This window comes from Spinacia oleracea, chromosome 4 (assembly GCF_020520425.1).
Source record: "Spinacia oleracea cultivar Varoflay chromosome 4, BTI_SOV_V1, whole genome shotgun sequence".
Classification (NCBI taxonomy): domain Eukaryota; kingdom Viridiplantae; phylum Streptophyta; class Magnoliopsida; order Caryophyllales; family Amaranthaceae; genus Spinacia; species Spinacia oleracea.
In genome coordinates, this window is record NC_079490.1 from 60,281,740 (window position 1) to 60,302,827 (window position 21,088).

The 21,088-nt window shown below is 43.5% G+C and overlaps 1 protein-coding gene across 1 annotated transcript; it reads right to left on the bottom strand.

Annotated features, from left to right (window-relative positions):
* Positions 1-2,699: 2,699 nt before the first annotated feature.
* Positions 2,700-17,748, bottom strand: LOC130459778 (uncharacterized). Its single transcript, XM_056827326.1, has 3 exons — positions 17,418-17,748; positions 17,080-17,202; positions 2,700-7,523 (listed from the first exon to the last, which is right to left on the bottom strand). The coding sequence occupies exon 3, from the start codon at positions 7,498-7,500 to the stop codon at positions 5,749-5,751; it is 1,752 nt and encodes a 583-aa protein (XP_056683304.1). The 5' UTR covers positions 7,501-7,523; positions 17,080-17,202; positions 17,418-17,748; the 3' UTR covers positions 2,700-5,748.
* Positions 17,749-21,088: the final 3,340 nt, after the last annotated feature.

Sequence of the window (21,088 nt, forward strand, 5' to 3'; positions counted from 1 at the left end):
TCAAACTTCCAACTCATCTTCAAGCTACAAATCCTTGCTTTCCATTGATCTCAAATTCAAAATTCCAAACAATACCAAATGGGTTGAAAATCCCTTGAAATAATACAAATTCAAAACCCTCTTTTCCAATGGGTTGAAAATCCCTTGAAATAGTACAAATTCAAATTCTATTATGGGTTGAAATTCTCCTAAAATACTTCGAAATCCAATCGGGTTGAAACTCCCCGGAAATAATACAAGTTCAAAATTCCATTCGATGGGTTGAAATCCCCCTAGAATATTCCAAGATCCAATGGGTTGAAATTCCCCTAAAACATTGACGGGTTGAAATTCCCTTGAAATAATACAAAAATCAATTCCCTTTCAATCGGGTCGAAATTCCCTTCAAAAACTCCAAGTCCAACGGGTTGAAATTCCCCTAAAATATTGACGGGTTGAAATTCCCTTGAAATAATACAAAATTCAATCTCCTAGTACAAGTCCAATTTCCAAATTCTCGATGGGTTGAAATTCCCCTAAAATAGTTCAATTTCCAATAGGTCGAATTTTTTTTTTCGATATTCCAAATTCTAGTACAAAGAGTCAACTTCCACAAAAGAATGAAGGCTCCTCTCAAACATTTCCAACGGGTTGCAAATCCTGAATACAAGTACAAAATCCAAAATCCCGAATCTTCGGAGTGGCACTTAGAGTCAAGTCTAGGTCTCATTCATTGCATGCATATCATATCATGTGTCGGGAAGTTCAAGTTCTAAAGTTCTAAATCATGTGGTGTGTCCTAACTAGGAGTCCAAGAATCCTGTGGGTTCGCCGAAGAGTAGAGAGGTTGAAAAGAACTCCATCAGCCTTAGCCTCACTGATAGCCGGCATCGAACGAGCAGCCAGTTCATCTCCTACAAATCAAACTTCCAGTCCCTTTCAAGAATTAGTTCAAATGTCTACCCCCGATCAACTCACCCAGCTCATAGCAGCTGTCGCCAGTCTCAACACCAATGTGGAGAGCATAAGCAACCGACTGGGTATTGTGGAGCAAGCCGCACCCACCGATGACTTAACCAAGAAAATCGAGAGTCTGGTCATTAAGGTCACCAATCAAGAGAACTATTTTGACACCTCAATGGAAGACAACCTCAAGGGGAAGGCGAATCTGCCAGACAAATTCTCCGCCAATGACATTCCAAAGTTTAAGTCCACCGACAATCCTAAATATCACCTCAAGAACTTCATAGCTACAATGGCCATCAAGGGGGTCGAACTCGAGCTATACCCCGTGGTATTTCCTATGTCTCTGTAACCTGTCTGCCAGAAATGGTACTATTCACTCAAGGAACATCAAACATGTACATGGGAAGCAGTTGCTCGAGCATTCATGGAGCAGTATCAGCCTAACATTCAACTTCAAACTACTCTAAGGGAGCTAGATGTTCTCAGGCAAGGGCCTCAGGAAGGCTTCACTAATTACCTCAACCGGTGGAGAGAAATGGTGTCCTAGATGGTGACTCGACCCTCTGGGAGAGAACTAGTCATGATCTTTATTGCTGGTCTTCTTCCGAAATACAATACTCACATGAAGTACCTAGACTTGGAGAGCTTCAAGAGAACCTACGACATCGGGGTCGACATAGAGGATGACCTGATGAAAGCACCAGCAGCCCCGGCTCCACAAGCTGAAAAGTGGAAGGGTAAGAGACCTGAAGCGACACACAAGGTTCACGAGATCAACGCCCTAGAGGCTCCTCAAGGTCCAAAGTCAAACAATTTCAAGAACAATGCTAACCAGCGCAACTTTCAGGGCAGACCACAAAGGGTTTTCACAAACCTCAGAATGTCTTACAGCGAGGTGATAAGCGTATTTTCCGTCGTTGATAGAAAACCACCTATGCAAACAATATTTATAAAACCACTTCAACTACCGGCAAGCGGTAAGCAAAGGGATCGTCCCAAAGAAACGGTGAATTATTGAGTTGGAAGTCAATCTAGTTCGATCAAAGATTTGTTTTGAATTGTCACTTTTTAAGAGTCTAGAAACAAATAAAGAACTATGTAAAATTGAATCAAGAAAGGGAAACGTTAGGGAGTCGGGGATAGCCTAGGGAAACCGGGGGAAATCAATTCAACTATTTAGCAATGGTGATCATGCAACGAAATGGTGATTAGGCAAATGGCATCAAAAGACGAACCCGACACCTCTCGGATAGGGAACGCTAAGCGTCTAATCCACGGAAGAGCTTTCGCCTAATCCTAGACTAAACTAACTAGCATATAATAGGTACCGCCATTTGATCAACACAAGATAGGCCCACAATGTCTTGCCAAACTTATCCTATGGTTCCACGGAAATCTAATCGAATAGCATTTGCAACTACCACTCAACTAGCATGGATTTCCTATCATCAAATCTTATTTAATCACATGAATCAACCAACAATCAATAATCTATTTCCCCTAATTCATCCCCTAGTTTCTCCCCTTTCCCTAAACTAAAACTACTCATTAATCATCCTAACAATAAAGCTATCCATTAGTTCAAAACTAGCTAACATGAAATTAAAGGAGAAGAAGTAGAGAATTTGAAACTCAACTGCACAATCAAATCAAAAACTGAAAATCAAAGTAACAAGCAAAATTGAAATCAAGAACTCAAGGTTTTGAGGAATTGCAAAACAATTATCAACTAAGCAAGTGCAAGAATTAAAGAACTAAGAATTCAATTTCATTAAGAAGAGAAGAGTTGAAGAAAATTACTGAATTGATGCTTGGAATTAAAGAGTTTCTCTCTCTAGATTGAAGAACAAAATCACAAAACCTCTAAAATGTATTTCTGAAAATGAAAGCGTAAATTGAAAATAATCAAAATCCTATTTATACTAAACCCCAAAAAAAAGAGATTTAAAATCGAAAACTGAATCCCGCGCAGCCGTGCGAACGGGCAGACCCAGGTGCGATCGCATCGGTGCGATCGTGCTGTGCATCTATGCGAACGGGCCCTGCGACGATTCTTCTCCTTCGTGCCGTGCGAACGTGCCCAACAACCGTGCGATCGCACGGCTGTAACTTTGCTAATTCTCAGAGAATCCTCATGTGCTCGCACAAGAAATCGGTGCGAGCACACGGAAATTCCGTGCGAGCGCACGCTTCTGCGGTGCGAACGGGCTACATCCCTTGGAGTTCCTACCTCCTTTTTGCGGATTCGTGCGAACACACACATTTGGGGCACGAGCGCACCCATTGCCTTGGAGTTCCTGCCTCCTTTTTGCGGATTCGTGCGAACACACACATTTGGGGCACGAGCGCACACACTGCCTTGACTTTGGAGCCAACTTTGTAGACCCGTGCGAGCGCACGTAAATTCCGTGCGATCGCACTGGACCTGCTCGAGCAAATCTCAGCTATTTTCCATCATTTTCAACATTATTACCTGAAAAGCTCAAAGATGGAAAAAGGGAATAAAAATGCAGAAAAACTATATAAAACTATCAAAAAAGCATAATAAAACTCTATAAAATCCTAGCCTAGAGCGACATAAATGCCGCTCATCAAACTCTCCCAAGCTAAACGTTTGCTAATCTCTAGCAAACAAAACTCAACTAGGGATGAATGAGTAACCTATCAAGTTCAAAAAATTTACCAAAATCGAAATCTAGCAGATCTAATCAAGGCAAGACTAAAAATGGAAAACGCAAATCAAGAAACGAAAGAAAGAAAAGAAGAAAAGAAAAGAGAAGAAAAGAAATTAAACTACAAAATCCAAGATGGGGGCTTTATTACGGAACAAGTATAGAAGAACACTAATATTACTAATCAAATAAATGAGTACACACTAACTAATGTCCTAAATCGAGTGAAAGATTCGAGCATCAAGCAAAGCGAACTAAGGGCAAACACTAGTCAATCCCCCTACATCTGGGCATACCACGTCAAAACTCTAGATCTTATTCACCTTTGAGAATAGCGTCTCAAGACACCGCGAAGGCGCCCGAAAATCGATATTAGGCTACCCGACATCTTAGTATGACAACCTTGTTCTTTAAGCTTGATCAAATCCTCCCTCCACCGACAATGACTCAACTCTAAAGGGTCAAGAGGGATTTTAGGGCGTAACGTGGGCTAGGGGTAAGGTGTGGAATAAATTTGGAAATTTGGTGCTCATACCTAAAGTGAAGCGCAATGAGAACTCAACTCAAGCATAATCAACCCAAAACAAACTTTTCCACTTATTTGGGCACCCCCAAGCTTATTCAACAACAATTCTAAACTACAACTCTTTTTGCATTTTTTTCTTGATTTGATTTTCCTCTTTTTGCGTTTCAAATGAAACTTTTCATGCCTTGTTTTTCTCTATTTTTGGCTTTTTCAAAATTTAATTCTATATTTTTTTGCTTTTTGCATCAATTATTCACTATGTACAACATTCTTCCAAAACTTTGTCATTCACACCAAACAACATTCATTCCTCAACTTTGCATATTCAATCCAAAACATCAAGCATCATAACTCAAAGCTTCACTATCACTTCTAAGCGTGAAAACAAAACAAAGGCTATTAGGCTTGTATTGTGCTCATAAGAAATGAAGGGTCAAGGCTCAAATGGCTAGCAATGGGGCAAGTGCAAACAAAAACATATGAGAAAAATAGAAAATAAAGTTCTAAACTAAAATGAAAAATAGTCACCGAAAGAAATGCCTCTATCGTCCCCTAAAGTAGTTCGGTCGCGGTCTCGGGAAGGAAATGGTCAAACTCGGGAGACAAGAAAGTCAATGCTAAGGATCCATGCCACTCAATGAATATATGTGTTTGGGCTTATTTTTGAACATGAATCTCACAAGGGAGCAAATACCATTCTCTCCGGCTTCAAATCACTAGAGAATTCAACACCATCTTACCACAAGCCAAGAGTTCATGACGCATGCTACCCAAAGTTCAACCAACTTTCTTGACACCAAATCCTAGACTCGACCCAAGACATTAAGAACCGTGTAAAAATCTACCAACTAGGAATAAAAGCATTCTAATCTACAAGTTCCAATTTTATATGCCCCAATCAAGAATATTGCCTAAGAAAACCTAGAAAACTTGCCTTGACGAAAAAGAAATCAAAACAAAAAGAAAAGGAAGAAAATAAGAAAACACACCAAAAAGGAAACAAAAAGAAACAAACACAAAGAAAAGAAGAGAAACTAAAAATCAAGCTAAATCAAACTAAAAACAAAGAAACAAGCATGTAATGGTATGATTTCAAAGCAATGAGCATCAACAAGTAGGCATCCACAAACAAAACTCCCCCCAAGCTAGAATTAGGCCATGTCCTAAAGGCCTAAAACTAAGCAAGGAGGGGCACAACTACCCATCCAACCAAATGCCCCAACATGATGTATGCCCGCCCCCAAAAGAATGCATAAGAGTTGGAAGGATGTTACCGGAAGTATCGTGGGAGCAAGTCCCGCAAAGAACCGTTAAAACCCGAACAAACTCACCAAAAATGGACGGACAAGGCACAAGGTGGAAAGTGAGAACCCACCGCAAAGAATCATACCAAAACAATGCTAAAAACAAGCAAGAAAAATTGTTAGGAGACAAGGGCCAAATGGCCAAAATACACCAAAAACATCATCAAAGACTCATCATCATCATATATACAACCACATGAAGTGGCAAGAAGACCAACAACACCAACAAGCTGCAAAAGATCCCAAGCAAAACCCCCACTCCGCAATTCTCCCCCAAGCTAATCGCAAGCGTACCATCACATCAAGATGGGGGAGAAACGGAGGGAACCCTAAGAAGAAGGACCCGGGGCATGCGCCTTACCCTTTGCATTATAAATCCTCCAAAGTCGTCCCGCTCAAGGCGATGGGCACGAGCCGCATCGTCGGTGAAAGGGGTGACATTGTAGGTGGGGTCCACGTCGGGCCCCGAAGCATCGGTGTAAGGCGGCCAACCATATTCGGGCCGAAGGGGGTAGTTTCCATTGGGAGGCTCTCCTCGGGGACCATCCCAACCTCCCATGTACCCCCTAGGCCACCCGGGGAAATCCTCGGGCCAACCATCTGGCCGTTCAACCGGTGGGGGAGTGGGATACATGGGGTCACCTCGGTAGTCACTCCCGCCCATCATGGTATAATCATAAGGCGGAAAAGAGGGAGGAGTGACACCGGGTTGGGATGGGCCCGTCCAATACGGATAGGTGGGTGTACGCTCCTCATTCCAACTAGGGATGGGCCCTTGTTGGGGAGGGTGATAGGGATAGTTGACATAGGGGGCAAAATCCCCTTTGTCAACATGGAAATCGTACACCCGCCTACTATAGTAGGACGAGTAAATATCGGGATAAGAATCCCCCGTGCGGCTTCCTTGTGAAGCAAGAGAAGCCAAGGTGTTAGCTTGGTTCGCTTGTCCTTGCAAGATAGCCGCAAGGGTGGATTGCAAGCAATGGAAATCAAAAGGAGAGGAGGAAGAGGACATACCACCCTCATTAGGGGAAGGCTCCAAGATAGGAGGACTACGGGGAGGACCATGGGGAGGACCATGGGGAGGAGACTCCGGATTGGGTTGAGGAGGAGGAAGCCGCTGTGCTTGGGCAATGAATCGCGGGTCACGGGGAAGCAAGTACCGGACATTAGGAGTCCAAGAAGTGATGGCGGGATTGGGGAGGATGCACCAATCTCGCTGCTTTACCATCCAAATATACTTGTCGTCCTTCGTGGCCTTGATCCACTTGGCATTGGAGAGTGTCCTCAAGTCAAGGAACTCCCCTCCGGGAACCTCATCCAACTCAGCTAGGGTGTGCTGATAGGGATCACCGGGGAGTGCCCTCAAGAGAAGAGTGAGCATCCCTCCTAAGAGAATATCCCCACTAGTCGGCTGCCCGTCCCGATGCTCAATGATTCGGGTGATCAACAGCTGCCCAAAATCCAAGATCCCCTCATCCTTTTTCGTGGCTAACCATAGGGCGCCAAGTTCCCCACTTGACAAGGATCCGGTGGCCCCCTTTGCAAAGACCGCGTATAGGAGCATGCAGTTCAAGTAACGGACGACAGGGTGATGAAAAGAAGAAGACTTGGCCGAGGAGGAAATGAACTTCCTCTCCTCTCCCGTGAGCTCTCCCCACCAAATATTCTCATCATAGGAGTCCACACACTCCGCCACCGGATTAACGATCAAACCCCGGTTCGGGTAGATGGTAAAGAAATCATTGATCCTAGCCGAGGAAAGAACCTCGAGAGTGACCCTCCTATAAGTCTTGGCATTCATGGTCACAAAATCCTCAAGATCGAGCCCCGCAATCAAAGCGTTTAGCTCCATCTCGAACCCCAAGTCCTGAACAGTCTTCTTGTGATAGAACTTTGTCGGGAGGATGTTCCGCTTAGACAATTCCTCATAGTAACTCCAAGACCGTTGCTCCGGAAAAACAATTCCGTAGGTCTCGAAGGCCGGAGGAGTGATAGCCTTCCGCTTGTTCGCTTGGGAGTTGGGTCCCTTCTTTGATCGCTTGGTCATCATGATGAATCTTAGGGAACAAAAATCTACACACAAGCAAGAAAAGAGACACAATGCAAGGCAAAAGGAAAAACTAAGTTAGTAAAAAAGGCTACAATCTACTATCAAAATTATCACCAACAAGTATCACTTCACTACTCAAGTTCAATCTAAAAAATCCTCATCAACCAATCCTCATTATTCAAAAACAACAACCCACCAAGAATTCCACCAAGATTTCACCAAAATTCGACCAATAGACTAGTCTTTACAAATATTCACAATGAAACATGCATAACAAGTGTAGACTAGCAAGGAACAAACACAAAAATAAACATGCAAATCCAAACAATCAAAATCAAAGATTTCAGAATTTCATCCAAATAATATGAACAATGAGCTTAAATGTAAAGAACAATGAAGAAAGAAGGGAAAGAAATCGTCACCACAAGTAAGGGAGGTAGACAAGATCACCCAAAAGCAAACTCCAATGCTCCAATCACAACAAGGAATCACAAAATCAATGTTCACCCAAACCCTAGAAATTGGGGCTTTTTGAGAAAAATCTGAAATTATTGGTTTTGAGGTGAGGGATGAGGATGAATTTGTGAATGTGAGTGGTGTAGAGTGAAATGTGTGAGAGAGATTGAGTAGGAAATGGAGTTTTGAGGAGTTGGAGTAGAGAGGAAAGTAGAGAGATGGTGAATAAATGAGAAATGAAGTGAAGAAATGAAAAGAAGGGGGACGGATTTCCAATAAACACAATCGCAGAACAGCTCCGCCCGACCCGTGCGAGCGCACAAAATATCCGTGCGATCGCACGGGTTGAGCCCGATCACACATCTAGCAGCGCTCGATCGCACGAAATGGCTGGGAGCTACTGCCTCGAATTTCCAGTTTCGTGCGACCACATGAATCAACCGTGCGATCGCACGGAGCTGGAATAATGTTTCTTATCTTGATCGACTAATACACACCCATCTCATCATATTCATTATTAAAAAGAAAATTAAAAGGATGAAAACACACAAAAACAAATTAGTACAAGAGTTAGACAACCGCGTTGCCTCCCGGGAAGCGCTCGTTTAACGTCATTAGCTTGACGGACCCCCCCCCCTAAGAAGGTCAAGGGGGGTCGAACACGACCAACTTTGGGTCAACACTAGTCACCATGCACTTCTTTGCCCCTTTGGCCACAAAGATCTTACCGATACCACCTTTCAAGAGGCGAAAACCAAACGATCCACCAAGATGCCCCTCCTCGGGATTTGATGGATTCTTGACCTTCTTGGACTGCTTGGCTTTCTTAGCCGACCTATGGAACACCTTGGAGTGTTTAGCTCCATTAACATCTTCATCATGCATCTCAAATAACTCGGGGATGGTTACAACATCATCAAACTCATCCCCAAGCGCCTTTGGATCTCCATGGACTTCGTTTTCACCGAGAGAGGACCTAGCCAGCTTATTAGCACACTTAGAAACATGAAAATCGTTAGAAGAATCAGCACAAGTATGGTTGTTCTCAACACAAGCAAGAGTGTCGATTTTCATGCAACTTTTCATTTTGGGGCAACATTGATCATCAACAGTAAGTTTGAAGTTAGCTTTGGCATCTCCCGCCTTCAAGGTGATAAGTCCCCCTTGCACATCGATAAGAGCACCCGCGGTGGCCAAGAATGGCCTCCCCAAGATGATGGGGGTGTGGGCATCCTCATCGATGTCTAAGACAACAAAGTCAACAAGAAAAGTAATCTTGCCAACCACGAGGGAAACATCCTCAATCCTACCCAATGGAAACATAACCGATCGATCGGCTAGTTGCAATGACATAGCAGTAGGAGAGAGATCACCAAGATTAAGCTTCTCAAAAATCTTATATGGCAAGATGCTCACACTTGCCCCCAAATCACAAAGAGCATTCTCAAATTTTAGCGTTTGAATGCTACAAGGGATAGAAAAACTCCCGGGATCATTGAGTTTTGGGGGAAAGGAGTGCTGAATTAGAGCGCTACAACTCTCCGTGAGTTGAACGGTCTCCTTGGGTTCACACCCTCTCTTGCCACTAAGAATGTCCCTCATGAATCTTGAGTAGTGGGATATTTGTTTGAGTGCCTTGGTAAAAGATAATGACACATAAAGTTTGCTAATGGTTTCCCAGAATTTGTGGAATTTGGTCATCCATCTTCTTACCGGCAAATCTTTGAGGGTAGGGGGGAGTAGGAGTTGGGAGAGGAAGAAGGGTAGGCTCTTTCGACTTATCACCATCACTCATGCCATCAACATGAGACTTCCCTTCCTCATCATCATGGTCCAAGGACTCATCTCCCTTAGAACTTTCCCCCCTAGAGAAATGAGCTTCAACATGCGTAACGCCATAATCTAAAGTCTTCCCACTCCTTGTAACAATTGCGTATTTTGATAACGGCGCCATTTTGATAAGCGTATTTTCCGTCATTGATAGAAAACCACCTATGCAAACAATATTTATAAACCACTTCAACTACCGGCAAGCGGTAAGCAAAGGGATCGTCCCAAAGAAACGATGAATTATTGAGTTGGAAGTCAATCTAGTTCGATCAAAGATTTGTTTTGAATTGTCACTTTTTAAGAGTCTAGAAACAAATAAAGAACTATGTAAAATTGAATCAAGAAAGGGAAACGTTAGGGAGTCGAGGATAGCCTAGGGAAACCGGGGGAAATCAATTCAACTATTTAGCAATGGTGATCATGCAACGAAATGGTGATTAGGCAAATGGCATCTAAAGACGAACCCGCCACCTCTCGGATAGGGAACGCTAAGCGTCTAATCCACGGAAGAGCTTTCGCCTAATCCTAGACTAAACTAACTAGCATATAATAGGTACCGCCATTTGATCAACACAAGATAGGCCCACAATGTCTTGCCAAACCTATCCTATGGTTCCACGGAAATCTAATCGAATAGCATTTGCAACTACCACTCAACTAGCATGGATTTCCTATCATCAAATCTTATTTAATCACATGAATCAACCAACAATCAATAATCTATTTCCCCTAATTCATCCCCTAGTTTCTCCCCTTTCCCTAACCTAAAACTACTCACTAATCATCCTAACAATCAAGCTATCCATTAGTTCAAAACTAGCTAACATGAAATTAAAGGAGAAGAAGTAGAGAATTGGAAACTCAATTGCACAATCAAATCAAAAACTGAAAATCAAAGTAACAAGCAAAATTGAAATCAAGAACTCAAGGTATTGAGGAATTGCAAAACAATTATCAACTAAGCAAGTGCAAGAATTAAAGAACTAAGAATTCAATTGCATTAAGAAGAGAAGAGTTGAAGAAAATTACTGAATTGATGCTTGGAATTAAAAAGTTTATCTCTCTAGATTGAAGAACAAAATCACAAAACCTCTAAAATGTATTTCTGAAAATGAAAGCGTAAATTGAAAATAATCAAAATCCTATTTATACTAAACCCCAAAAATAAGAGATTTAAACTCGAAAACTAAATCCCGCGCAGCAGTGCGAACGGGCAGACCCAGGTGCGATCGCATCGGTGCGATCGTGCTGTGCATCTATGCGAACGGGCCCTGCGACGATTCTTTCCCTTCGTGCCGTGCGAACGTGCCCAACAACCGTGCGATCGCACGGCTGTAACTTTGCTAATTCTCAGAGAATCCTCATGTGCTCGCACAGGAAATTGGTGCAAGCACACGGAAATTCCGTGCGAGCGCACGCTTCTGCGGTGCGAACGGGCTACATCCCTTGGAGTTCCTGCCTCCTTTTTGCGGATTCGTGCGAACACACACATTTGGGGCACGAGCGCACCCATTGCCTTGGAGATCCTGCCTCCTTTTTGCGGATTCGTGCGAACACACACATTTGGGGCACGAGCGCACACACTGCCTTCACTTTGGAGCCAACTTTGTAGACCCGTGCGAGCGCACGTAAATTCCGTGCGATCGCACTGGACCTGCTCGAGCAAATCTCAGCTATTTTCCATCATTTTCAACATTATTACCTGAAAAGCTCAAAGATGGAAAAAGGGAATAAAAATGCAGCAAAACTATATAAAACTATCAAAAAAGCATAATAAAACTCTATAAAATCCTAGCCTAGAGCGACATAAATGTCGCTCATCACGAGGCATTCGATCGGCTGGTCGAAAAGCAAGTCATAACACCAATCGGTCCAACACCCGATCCTCCAATCGACAAGAGATCCAAGAGCTGGGATCCGGCAGCCCATTGCAAGTACCATCAAGGGAAGGGTCATGACATCGAAGACTGCTACAAGCTTAAGCATCTGATCCAGAACATGGTTGACAACAAGACCTTACCCCTACCTCCAGGAGCCAAACAAACTCCCTCGGTCCAAGCCATCTCCTATGACTGTGGAGATGAAGGAGAGGAATTTCCATGCAACTTAATCTCTACAATAGACAAGCCAGGTTACGAGCTGATGGTTCTAAGCTTCTGCCATCGCCTTCCAAGTGCTCAAAACTGGGTGATCCCCGAACCTAGGGTAACCACCGACATTCAAGAAAACATCTGTCCCCTCGCCACCTTGAAGACTTTGGTGTTCTCCGAATACGATCTCATGCTGAGTGCTCAGCAGACCGTCAAACTCCAAGGTGTCACATACAAAGTCCTGGGAGTCCTCGAATTGTTCTTCTCCTTCGACACCTATTACAACAGTGCTGAATTCCTAGTTATCGATGTGCCTGCCGACTTCGGTCTACTATTCGGAGAGCCTTGGTTCGAGGAAATATTGGGCGGCCCTACCTGCCTCACCCTCAAAGGTTCGAGCTTCCGAGACACTCCCATCAAACAAAAGCCGGATGTACGCCAGGAAAAAGATGAGTGCATCCAAGAATACTACTACAGGTGGACAATCTCCGCCCGTACAATCACGCCTGGGCTGCCAGAGGGCAAGATGGTGAGAATGTTCCTCTTAGGGCTCAACACTTCATGCAAATGCAGCTTCGCCGCATTTCCCTATAGCACGTGGGACCAAGTCTGGGATCAAGCCCTGAAGATTTGTGCATGTAGCCCCGTCTTCGATGATTATGACGATGACGTGGATGTCAGGGAATACCCCGAGAACTATCTTTACGATTAGTGTCTTTGTCCAAGTCCAGAGTCTGTCTTTCAATTTTTGAGTCTAGCAATGAGTCTAAGAGTCTAGGACTAGAGTCTTGCATCAATCAAGAGCCTCTAAAGACCGAGCTTCAAGTCGAAACAGTCGATGTAATGATTGCTGATTTCAATAACACTTCAAAATTTACTTACTCTTCGAGTTCTAATTCAAAACACAATCCTAATCCAAACAACTTAGCTTCACAAGAAACTGACCTTGAAATTCTAAAAGCTATCGAAAATCATGAAAACAGGATGCCCATAATTGAGGAAACAGAAAAAATCAACCTTTCTAACAACAGTGATTCAAAACTAGTTCAGATTGGCTTAACTCTTTCTCAAGCAGAGCGGGATGATCTTATCAAGCTACTTTCGGAGTACATAGACGTCTTCGCATGGTCCTATCATGATATGCCAGGGGTTGATCCAAGCATCGGTCAGCATACAATTCCCCTCATTCCAGGTTCAAAGCCCATCAAGCAGAAACTCCGTCGCATGAAACCGGACGTTTCCCTCAAAATTCAAGAAGAGGTCTCCAAGCAGTTCCAAAGAAAGACGGTAATGTACGAATGTGTGTGGACTACAAAGATCTTAATAGGGCCAGCCCTAAAGACGGTTTTCTATTGCCTCACATCGACATCTTGGTCGACAACACCCCAAATCATGCCTTACTCTCTTTTATGGACAGGTATGCAGGCGACAATCAGATTCCCATGGCAGAGGAAGACATGGAGAAGACAACCTTCATCACTCAGTGGGGTACATATTGCTATACAGTTATGCCGTTCGGACTAAAGAACGCAGGGGCTACCTACCAAAGAACACCCACAGCCATCATGAGCGATATGATTCACAGGGAAATTGAGGTATATGTCGATGACATGATTGTCAAATCCAAAGAGCGACACGAGTATACCTCGGTACTTCGAAAGTTTTTCAACAGGCTCAGGCAATACAATATGAGGCCAATCCTCAAAAGTGCGCATTCGGGGTAACCTCAGGCAAGTTACTCGGATATGTTATCAGCTCTCGTGGCATAGAGGCTGATCCTTCGAAAGTCAAGGCCATTCAAGAGATGAAGCCGCCAGAGAACGAAAACGAGATTCGGGGGTTTCTCGGCAAACTGCAATACATCAGTAGGTTCATTTCAAGACTGACTATGATCTGTGAACCGGTATTTCGAAAGCTTCGTAAAAGCGAACCCAAGGTCTGGGACGAGGATTGCCAGCATGCATTCAATACTATCAAAGACTATCTTTCCAATCCACCAGTGCTAAAGCCATACATGCCAGGGATTCCCCTCAGGCTTTACCTTACAACAAAAGAATCAACAATTGGGGCCATGCTCGCCCAAGAAATTGAAGGCAAGGAGAATGCCGTATACTACATAAGCAAAAAGTTGATCGAGTACGAGACCAGATACACTCAGCTCGAGAAACTCATCATCGCCTTGGTTTGGGCCACAGAAAAAATACGGCACTACATGCTCTCCCATACAGTGCACGTAATCAGCGAAGCAGATCCTCTCAAATACTTGTTCGAAAAACCAGCTCTCAACGGACGGTTAACCAGATGGTTTGTCATGCTAGCAGAATTCGATCTCAAATAAATCCCGGAAAAGTCTATCAAGGGTTCAGCAGTCTCGGACTTTCTAGCCGACTGTCCCGTCGATTCAGAAGAGGAGGATTACGACTTACCCGACGAGCAAATCTTAATGACAAGTGATGACGGTTGGTCAATGCATTTTGACGGTGCTTCAAATCAGAACGGATATGGTGTTGGAGTAATTCTAGTAGCCCCAGACGACACTCACATTCCTATATCAGCAAAACTGCAATTCAACATCACAAACAACGTGGCAGAATATGAAGCATGCATTATGGGCCTGGAAGCCGCCTTAGCATTAGGTGTCCAGAAACTTCGAGTATACGAGGATTCCTCCCTAATCATCAATCAAATTTCCGGCAAATGGAAAGTAAGGAGCGAGAGCTTGGCTCCATACCAGTCCTATCTTGAGCAGCTGTCTGAGCTAGTAGAAGAGCTTCGCTATACATATCTCCCGAAAGAGGAGAACCAATTCGCCGATGCACTGGCGAAGTTGGCCTCAATGATCAACATTCCAAACGGCATGGCCGAAATGCCACTTATAATTGAAACAAGTCAAGAAGCAGCATATGTCCATGCTGTTGACGACGTCGAGCAAGACAGAGATGAACCTTGGTTTACAGAAATTCAAAGGTATCTGCAAAATTCAGAGTATCCCCCGCACTTTTCAAGCAAGAATCAAAGGGCTCTACGACTACAATCAGCCAATTTTTTCATAAAAGGCGGCGTTCTATACAAGAGGTCCCTTAGCGGTCTTAACCTCCGATGTGTTGACAAGCACGAAGCTCAAAGAGTCATGGACAACATACATGCTGGAGTCTGTGGCACCCACATGAACGGGAAGATGTTGGCCCTCAAGATCATCAGGGCTCAATACTACTGGACTACCCTCGAACGGGATCGGTACTTCTTTGTCAAGAAATGTCCTACCTGTCAAAAGTGTGCGAATCTAAAGCACATTCCTCCATCATTGCTATACTCTCAATCATTACCGTGGCCATTCTCAGCCTAGGGTATCGACGTCATTGGCAAAGTCACTCCAATGGGCACCGGGGGTCATGAGTTCATACTGGTTGCTTTCGACTACTTCACCAAATGGGTCGAGGCCAGGTCATTCAAAGTGTTGGGTTCCAAGCAAGTGGCCCAGTTCATACAAGAGAACATCATATGTAGATACGGCGTTCCTCACGAGTTCATCAGTGACCAGGGAACCCATTTCCAAGGAGAGTGTGAAGATCTATTCACCGAGTACAAAATTCAACATCATCGCTCTTCGCCTTATCGCATACAAACCAATGGAGCAGTCGAAGCAACCAACAAGAATGTCAAGACCATCATCATGAAAATGACTACCAATTACAAGGACTGGCCCCAGAAGCCGCACTTCGCATTGTGGGGATATCGAACTTCAATTCGCACTTCAACTGGTGCAACCCCATTCTCATTGGTCTATGGAATGGAGGCAGTACAACCTATCGAGCTGGAGATACCTTCTCTAAGGATAGTCCTCGAAAGCAAAATCCCACAAGCTGCATAGGTACAAGCAAGATATGACGAGCTAATCATGCTCGATGAGCGTCGACTTCAGGCAGCTCAGCATGTACAAGTCTATCAGCGCCGAGTGGCCAGACATTTCAACAAGAGGGTCAGAACCCGAAACATCAAGGAAGACGAGCTTGTCCTGAAAGCCCTTCACAAAAGCATCATGGACCCAAGGGGAAAATTCAAACCCAACTGGGCAGGCCCATACATTGTAAACAAGATCCTCTACGGGGGAGCAGTCGAACTAACAGACGTCGATGGAACATAATTCAGATCTCTAACCAACCTCGATCATTTCAAGAAGTTCTATGTCTAAGTTCCATGTTCGAATTCAAGAACTCAATTCAAAGTCCTGTAAGGTAGTCAGAACTACGTCCGGCCTGATTCCTTAACGGGACACGTAGGCAACCTCATTCCGAGGCCCGGCCGCTTTAATACAAAAAAATTCAAGATTTCCTCAATTAAGGGCATCCTAAAAATCAAATCAAACTCAAAATTCAAAATCTAATCGTTGTTGTCTTTATTCCAAACGTGCCAATTCAAAGCAAAGCATGTTCAAGCGGAATTTAACACAATAACCATTCAGTTAGCTCTAAAGCCTTCAAAGCTAATACAAGCACTACACCACAACAAGCTTTTAACAGCGCTTTTTTCAAAGAACAACAGCGCTTTATAAGCGCTGTTAATTATGGGCGTTGTTAAAAGAATTACAGCGCTTTTAATAAGCGCTGTTAATGCTGCCCCATTTACCAGCACTATATATATAAGCGCTATGGATGCTCAAAGTATGGGTACTCTAAATTACTAATTGCTTGCCGTTATTTAACATTTTTATATGGGACTATTTATTGCCTTATTTTTATCATATAATAAGTAATCAACCAACGACACCTGAATTTTAATATTAAAAAATAGATATTCTAATGCAAGCTTTTAAATCCATTAACAAAAAAAAAAAAAAATTAACATAAGTCATTTCGTTCTCAACCTCAATAGTCAATACACCTTAAGTCATTAACTTAAGCAACCATGAAATCAAAACCTCGAATTGTATCTGGATATTTCCTAAACACCAATCCAAGCTAATGCATCATTCAAACAGAACAAAATATCCTTTCAAGTTCAATTATTCCTTTACTCAATTAGTTTTACACACAACACCAAAATTAACAACATTCATCCTTATATATGCCAAACAAAATTTGAAAATATCAACTTAATTCAACATTCATAAGCTAACTTATACCTTACACAAATTAAAATTCCAAATCAACAAAAATAAATTCAAATAAAACTTGAAATCAGCAGGAAGGAGAAAGAAACTTACAAGGAAAGTACAAATTGTTCGCAAGATCAAGCCGAAGATGGCGTTTTGCCGGAAGTAAAGAACGCGCCACAGAAGACACCGTGGGTTTCGGCTTCGAAACAGCATTAACTCCACCGCCGCCACCTGACAATGTCAAGGGGAATCAGAATCCTGTTATCATTAAACAATTCTATGAATCCTAATAAGAAAAAGTAGTTTTAAGGTAAACCAAATTCAATAGAAGTAAACCAAAAATATCGCAATTTAACTGCAATTCACATATGCAAAATCGCAAATTCCCAATTCATAAACCTATAAAACTTAATTAAATTGATAACTAAAAAGAAATCCATACTCACAAATCACAATTAATAATGCACTACAAATTTCAAAGCAACTTAATAAGAAGAAGAAGTAATCCAAATCCTCCACAACTGAATTTCGTCGTCGTTGTATAGGTATATCGGAGAATACGCTGGCAAAATCACAAATTAACTCGACCAATTTCGAAGGGAACTCGATCGACGATTTCGGATTGAAGAGAACTTGTAAATTTTGGAATGGGGAATTGGAATGAAAATATTAGTTTAGCTTTGGGGAGAAATTTTTGGGGAGATGAAAATGAACCGCATATAGAGGATCGTGGGTGGTAAATGGGATTTTATTTGGAGTCTGTGTGTTTATTTTTTTCCTGTGGGTAAAGAGTTACGGAGTATGTTTCAACAGCACGTTAATAATAAACGTTGTATTATAGTAATTGAGAATGAAAGTGCTATTAAATAGCAATTTGTATCAGCGGAGAAAAATAAAGCGCTATTATTTGATTATAACGACAACGATTTTTCATAATCGCTGTCAATTAGGTGCTGTTAATTACCCATTTTGTTGTAGTGAAGGTCAGGATCAAGTGAAGCAAAGTTCAAAAGCCTTTTCACTTCCTAAACACATTTTTTAAACACACCTTCCAAACACATTCTTCAAACACAATTCCTTCTAGTACAATTCAAACACATTCAGCCTACAAAGATCTTGGGTCGGGCGACTATGCTCTTGAGTCCTTGCACCTTGAGTACTATCCCCCGGCTCCTCCCGCAATCAATCATTAATCTTCCCCTTGCCGAAGCGGCGGGAGAAGGAACTTGCGAGCCTTCCAAAACGGGAGGATGACGAACCTCCTTTGGACTCAGATTGGTCATGCACCGGACGGGCCACCCTCCCGTCACCTTCCTCATAGTCAGTTGATGCGGGACGTCTAGCTCTAGAACCTCGGACTCTAGCTGGTCCGGAGAGAGAAATGTCCCTTTGGCTTAGGCCTCTCATCCAAACAATGTGCCCCGCAGACAGAGTAACTGGCTCAGGTGGGAACTGAATATTCAAGAATGGTTTGGCGATCCAATACCACCTCCAAACTTCAAGTCGACTCGCATTCAGCGCAAAAGGTTTCGTGTTCTCTTCAGTATAGTCCGAGATCTCCTGTTTCAAGCCATACTGTCTCATCACTCGGGCAGGCGAGTAGAAGACCAGCATTGTGAGGCTTGGCACCCTCAAAGCAGTAGAATCAGGGGCATGTCTCATGGCAGCAATTCCCCACCAAGGAACTACCCACCTTATGCAAGATTCAATCCCAGAGAGTGCGCTTCGCCACTCGTCCAATGAAAGCCGACCACACATCATGGGCCGCACGGTGAACCCTTTTCTATTATAACTCTCCATGTTCTCCTGTGGTGCCACCAGCATGAGCCCCTTCATAAGCCAAATCTTGGGGAGTATACAAGAAATGCATTTCAAAATTCAACATTCAAAATTCAAATACAAGTACAAATTCAATGTACAAGAAGGCTCCAGATCCTTACTTGGAGTAATACCGGACTCCCCGACGGCAAAGAAGAGGGGTCCGACTTCAGCATGTCAAGGCCCATCAATGTTTCGCCAACCACGAGCGGCATTGGGTCTCGGCCACTAGCAAACTGCTCTACAATATCTATTAGGGAGGCATCGCGATTGCCAAACCCCTGCTTCGAAAAGTGGAAGCGAGCAAAGATACAAAAACTCAAGGCCCTCAAACGGATAGCCTTATGAACATCAAGCCCAGCAAAGTAGGTGACAAGGAGGGACAAGTCCACCCCTGTGCCGTATACAACAACACTGAAAAGTGGGGGCTTCAAGCCCAAATATCTTTCAAAGCCCAAGAAAAAGTGTTCTTCAACACTAGGCATGCATGGCTCCGGCATAATGGGCCACCCCAATATGGTGCTAAACTCTTCAGGGAGGGGACATACCCCATTATTCCCAAAGCGGAAGACATGATAATTCAGACCCCAAGCCTCCAAAGCAGCAAGATTGAAGTGCACATCCAGCTTTACAAACCGGAAGGAGGCGAGCACCCCAAGATGCATGCCATCGAGCTCCCTTTTCTCCAATTTGCCTAGCGAACCAAGCCAAGAGTTCAAGGCATTTTCAAAGGACACAGCCATATTCTCTCTTCTTTATCGTGAGGAAGTAGTATGCAAGGAATAGCAGGGAAGGATTGATGCAAGAATGATCCGAAATACTCCCTACTTATACAAGAGTCGGCTTGCACGACAGCACGCTGGCGCTAGGCGCCATGTCCTACGCCAGGCGCAAGGGCCTGCAACGAAGGACGAGGCCACCGTCTTGTTTTTCCTTGTACGCACTCTTTAGTGCTTCAGACAGCAGAGTAAAACCTCCATTATTCTAGATTCCAAAGCCGCAAGCCGCGCAAATTCAAGCAGTCCGAGTCAGCGCTTCGAGCAGATTTTGGTTCAATTTATTCAAAATTCAAGCATTCTAGTCCTAGATCGGTGTCCTAATCCGAGTCTGCATATGCATAAGCAAAAGTTCAATATACTTTGACTTGCGCTTTTTCTTACGAAAGAACCTCAGTCAAAGTGGGGGCTTATAGTGGGTATATACACCCGAAAAAATGGGCAAATTATTTTTCAAATTTTTTGCAAATTTTTCATGCATGCATATAGCTACAAATTTCAAAGCACACACAACGCATACAAAATTGAAATTTTCAACCATACACGATTCAAAGATTCCAAACCTTGCAAGTTTCAAGTACAAAACCATCAAAAAATCCAATTCGAGTCATACAAGATTCAAAATTTCAAATCCATACAAATACAACCCAACCTATAAAAATTTAACCCAGGCAAGCTGGAACTCGCTACCATGAAGGGTCAATCCGAGTCATCATCAGCTATAATGTCAACCATGGGCTCCTTGTTCCTGTTCCGCCTCCTAAGGCGCTCCAAATCTCGATCCAGCTCTGCCCCAGGGGTACCAGGATCCTGCTCCGAGATACGAAGAGTACCGGGAGAACGATAGGGTCCCTGCTGAGAGGAAGGGTACTGATAAGGCTGTTGCATTGCCATGAACTGGCGCTGTGCCATATTTCAAGAATCAGACATCCAAGTTCGGGCTTCCAGAATACAAATTTCAAAATCAAGAAAAGCACCTCTCTGTCCCGGCCAGAAAGCTTCAGGGTCAGCTTGGCACAATGCCTCTTCAGAGAATCAATCAAAAGCATCCAGCGACGCACTCTCACCCGAGGCGCCTGCATACAAAATTCAAGATCAATTCCCAGATACAAGATTACAATCAGTTTCAAGAAAATGCAACAGTACTTACAGCTGCATAATGCTCGGGTACAACATCATACGATCTCCGGTGCGGAGGAGAAGCTACAGGGATGGTCACCTCCACCTGTTCCCCGTTTGAGTTCTCATAGCGGATGACCCTATCAGCATAGGGAATGTCCTCAGGATCAACCTCATCCTCCTACAAACATTCATACAATGATACAAGAATACAAGAATACAAGAATACTATGATACAAGAATACAAGAATACAGGGTACAAAGTTCAAGAGCTCACCGGCAGTACGAAGCGTACTGGTGGAGCCAGCCTCCTCAAGAAGTCGTCATAGCTTCCCTTCCTTTGTACAAAGTCCCTCCAAGAGCGGCAAACAGCATCGCCCCTAGCATTCACTTAAAGACGGGCA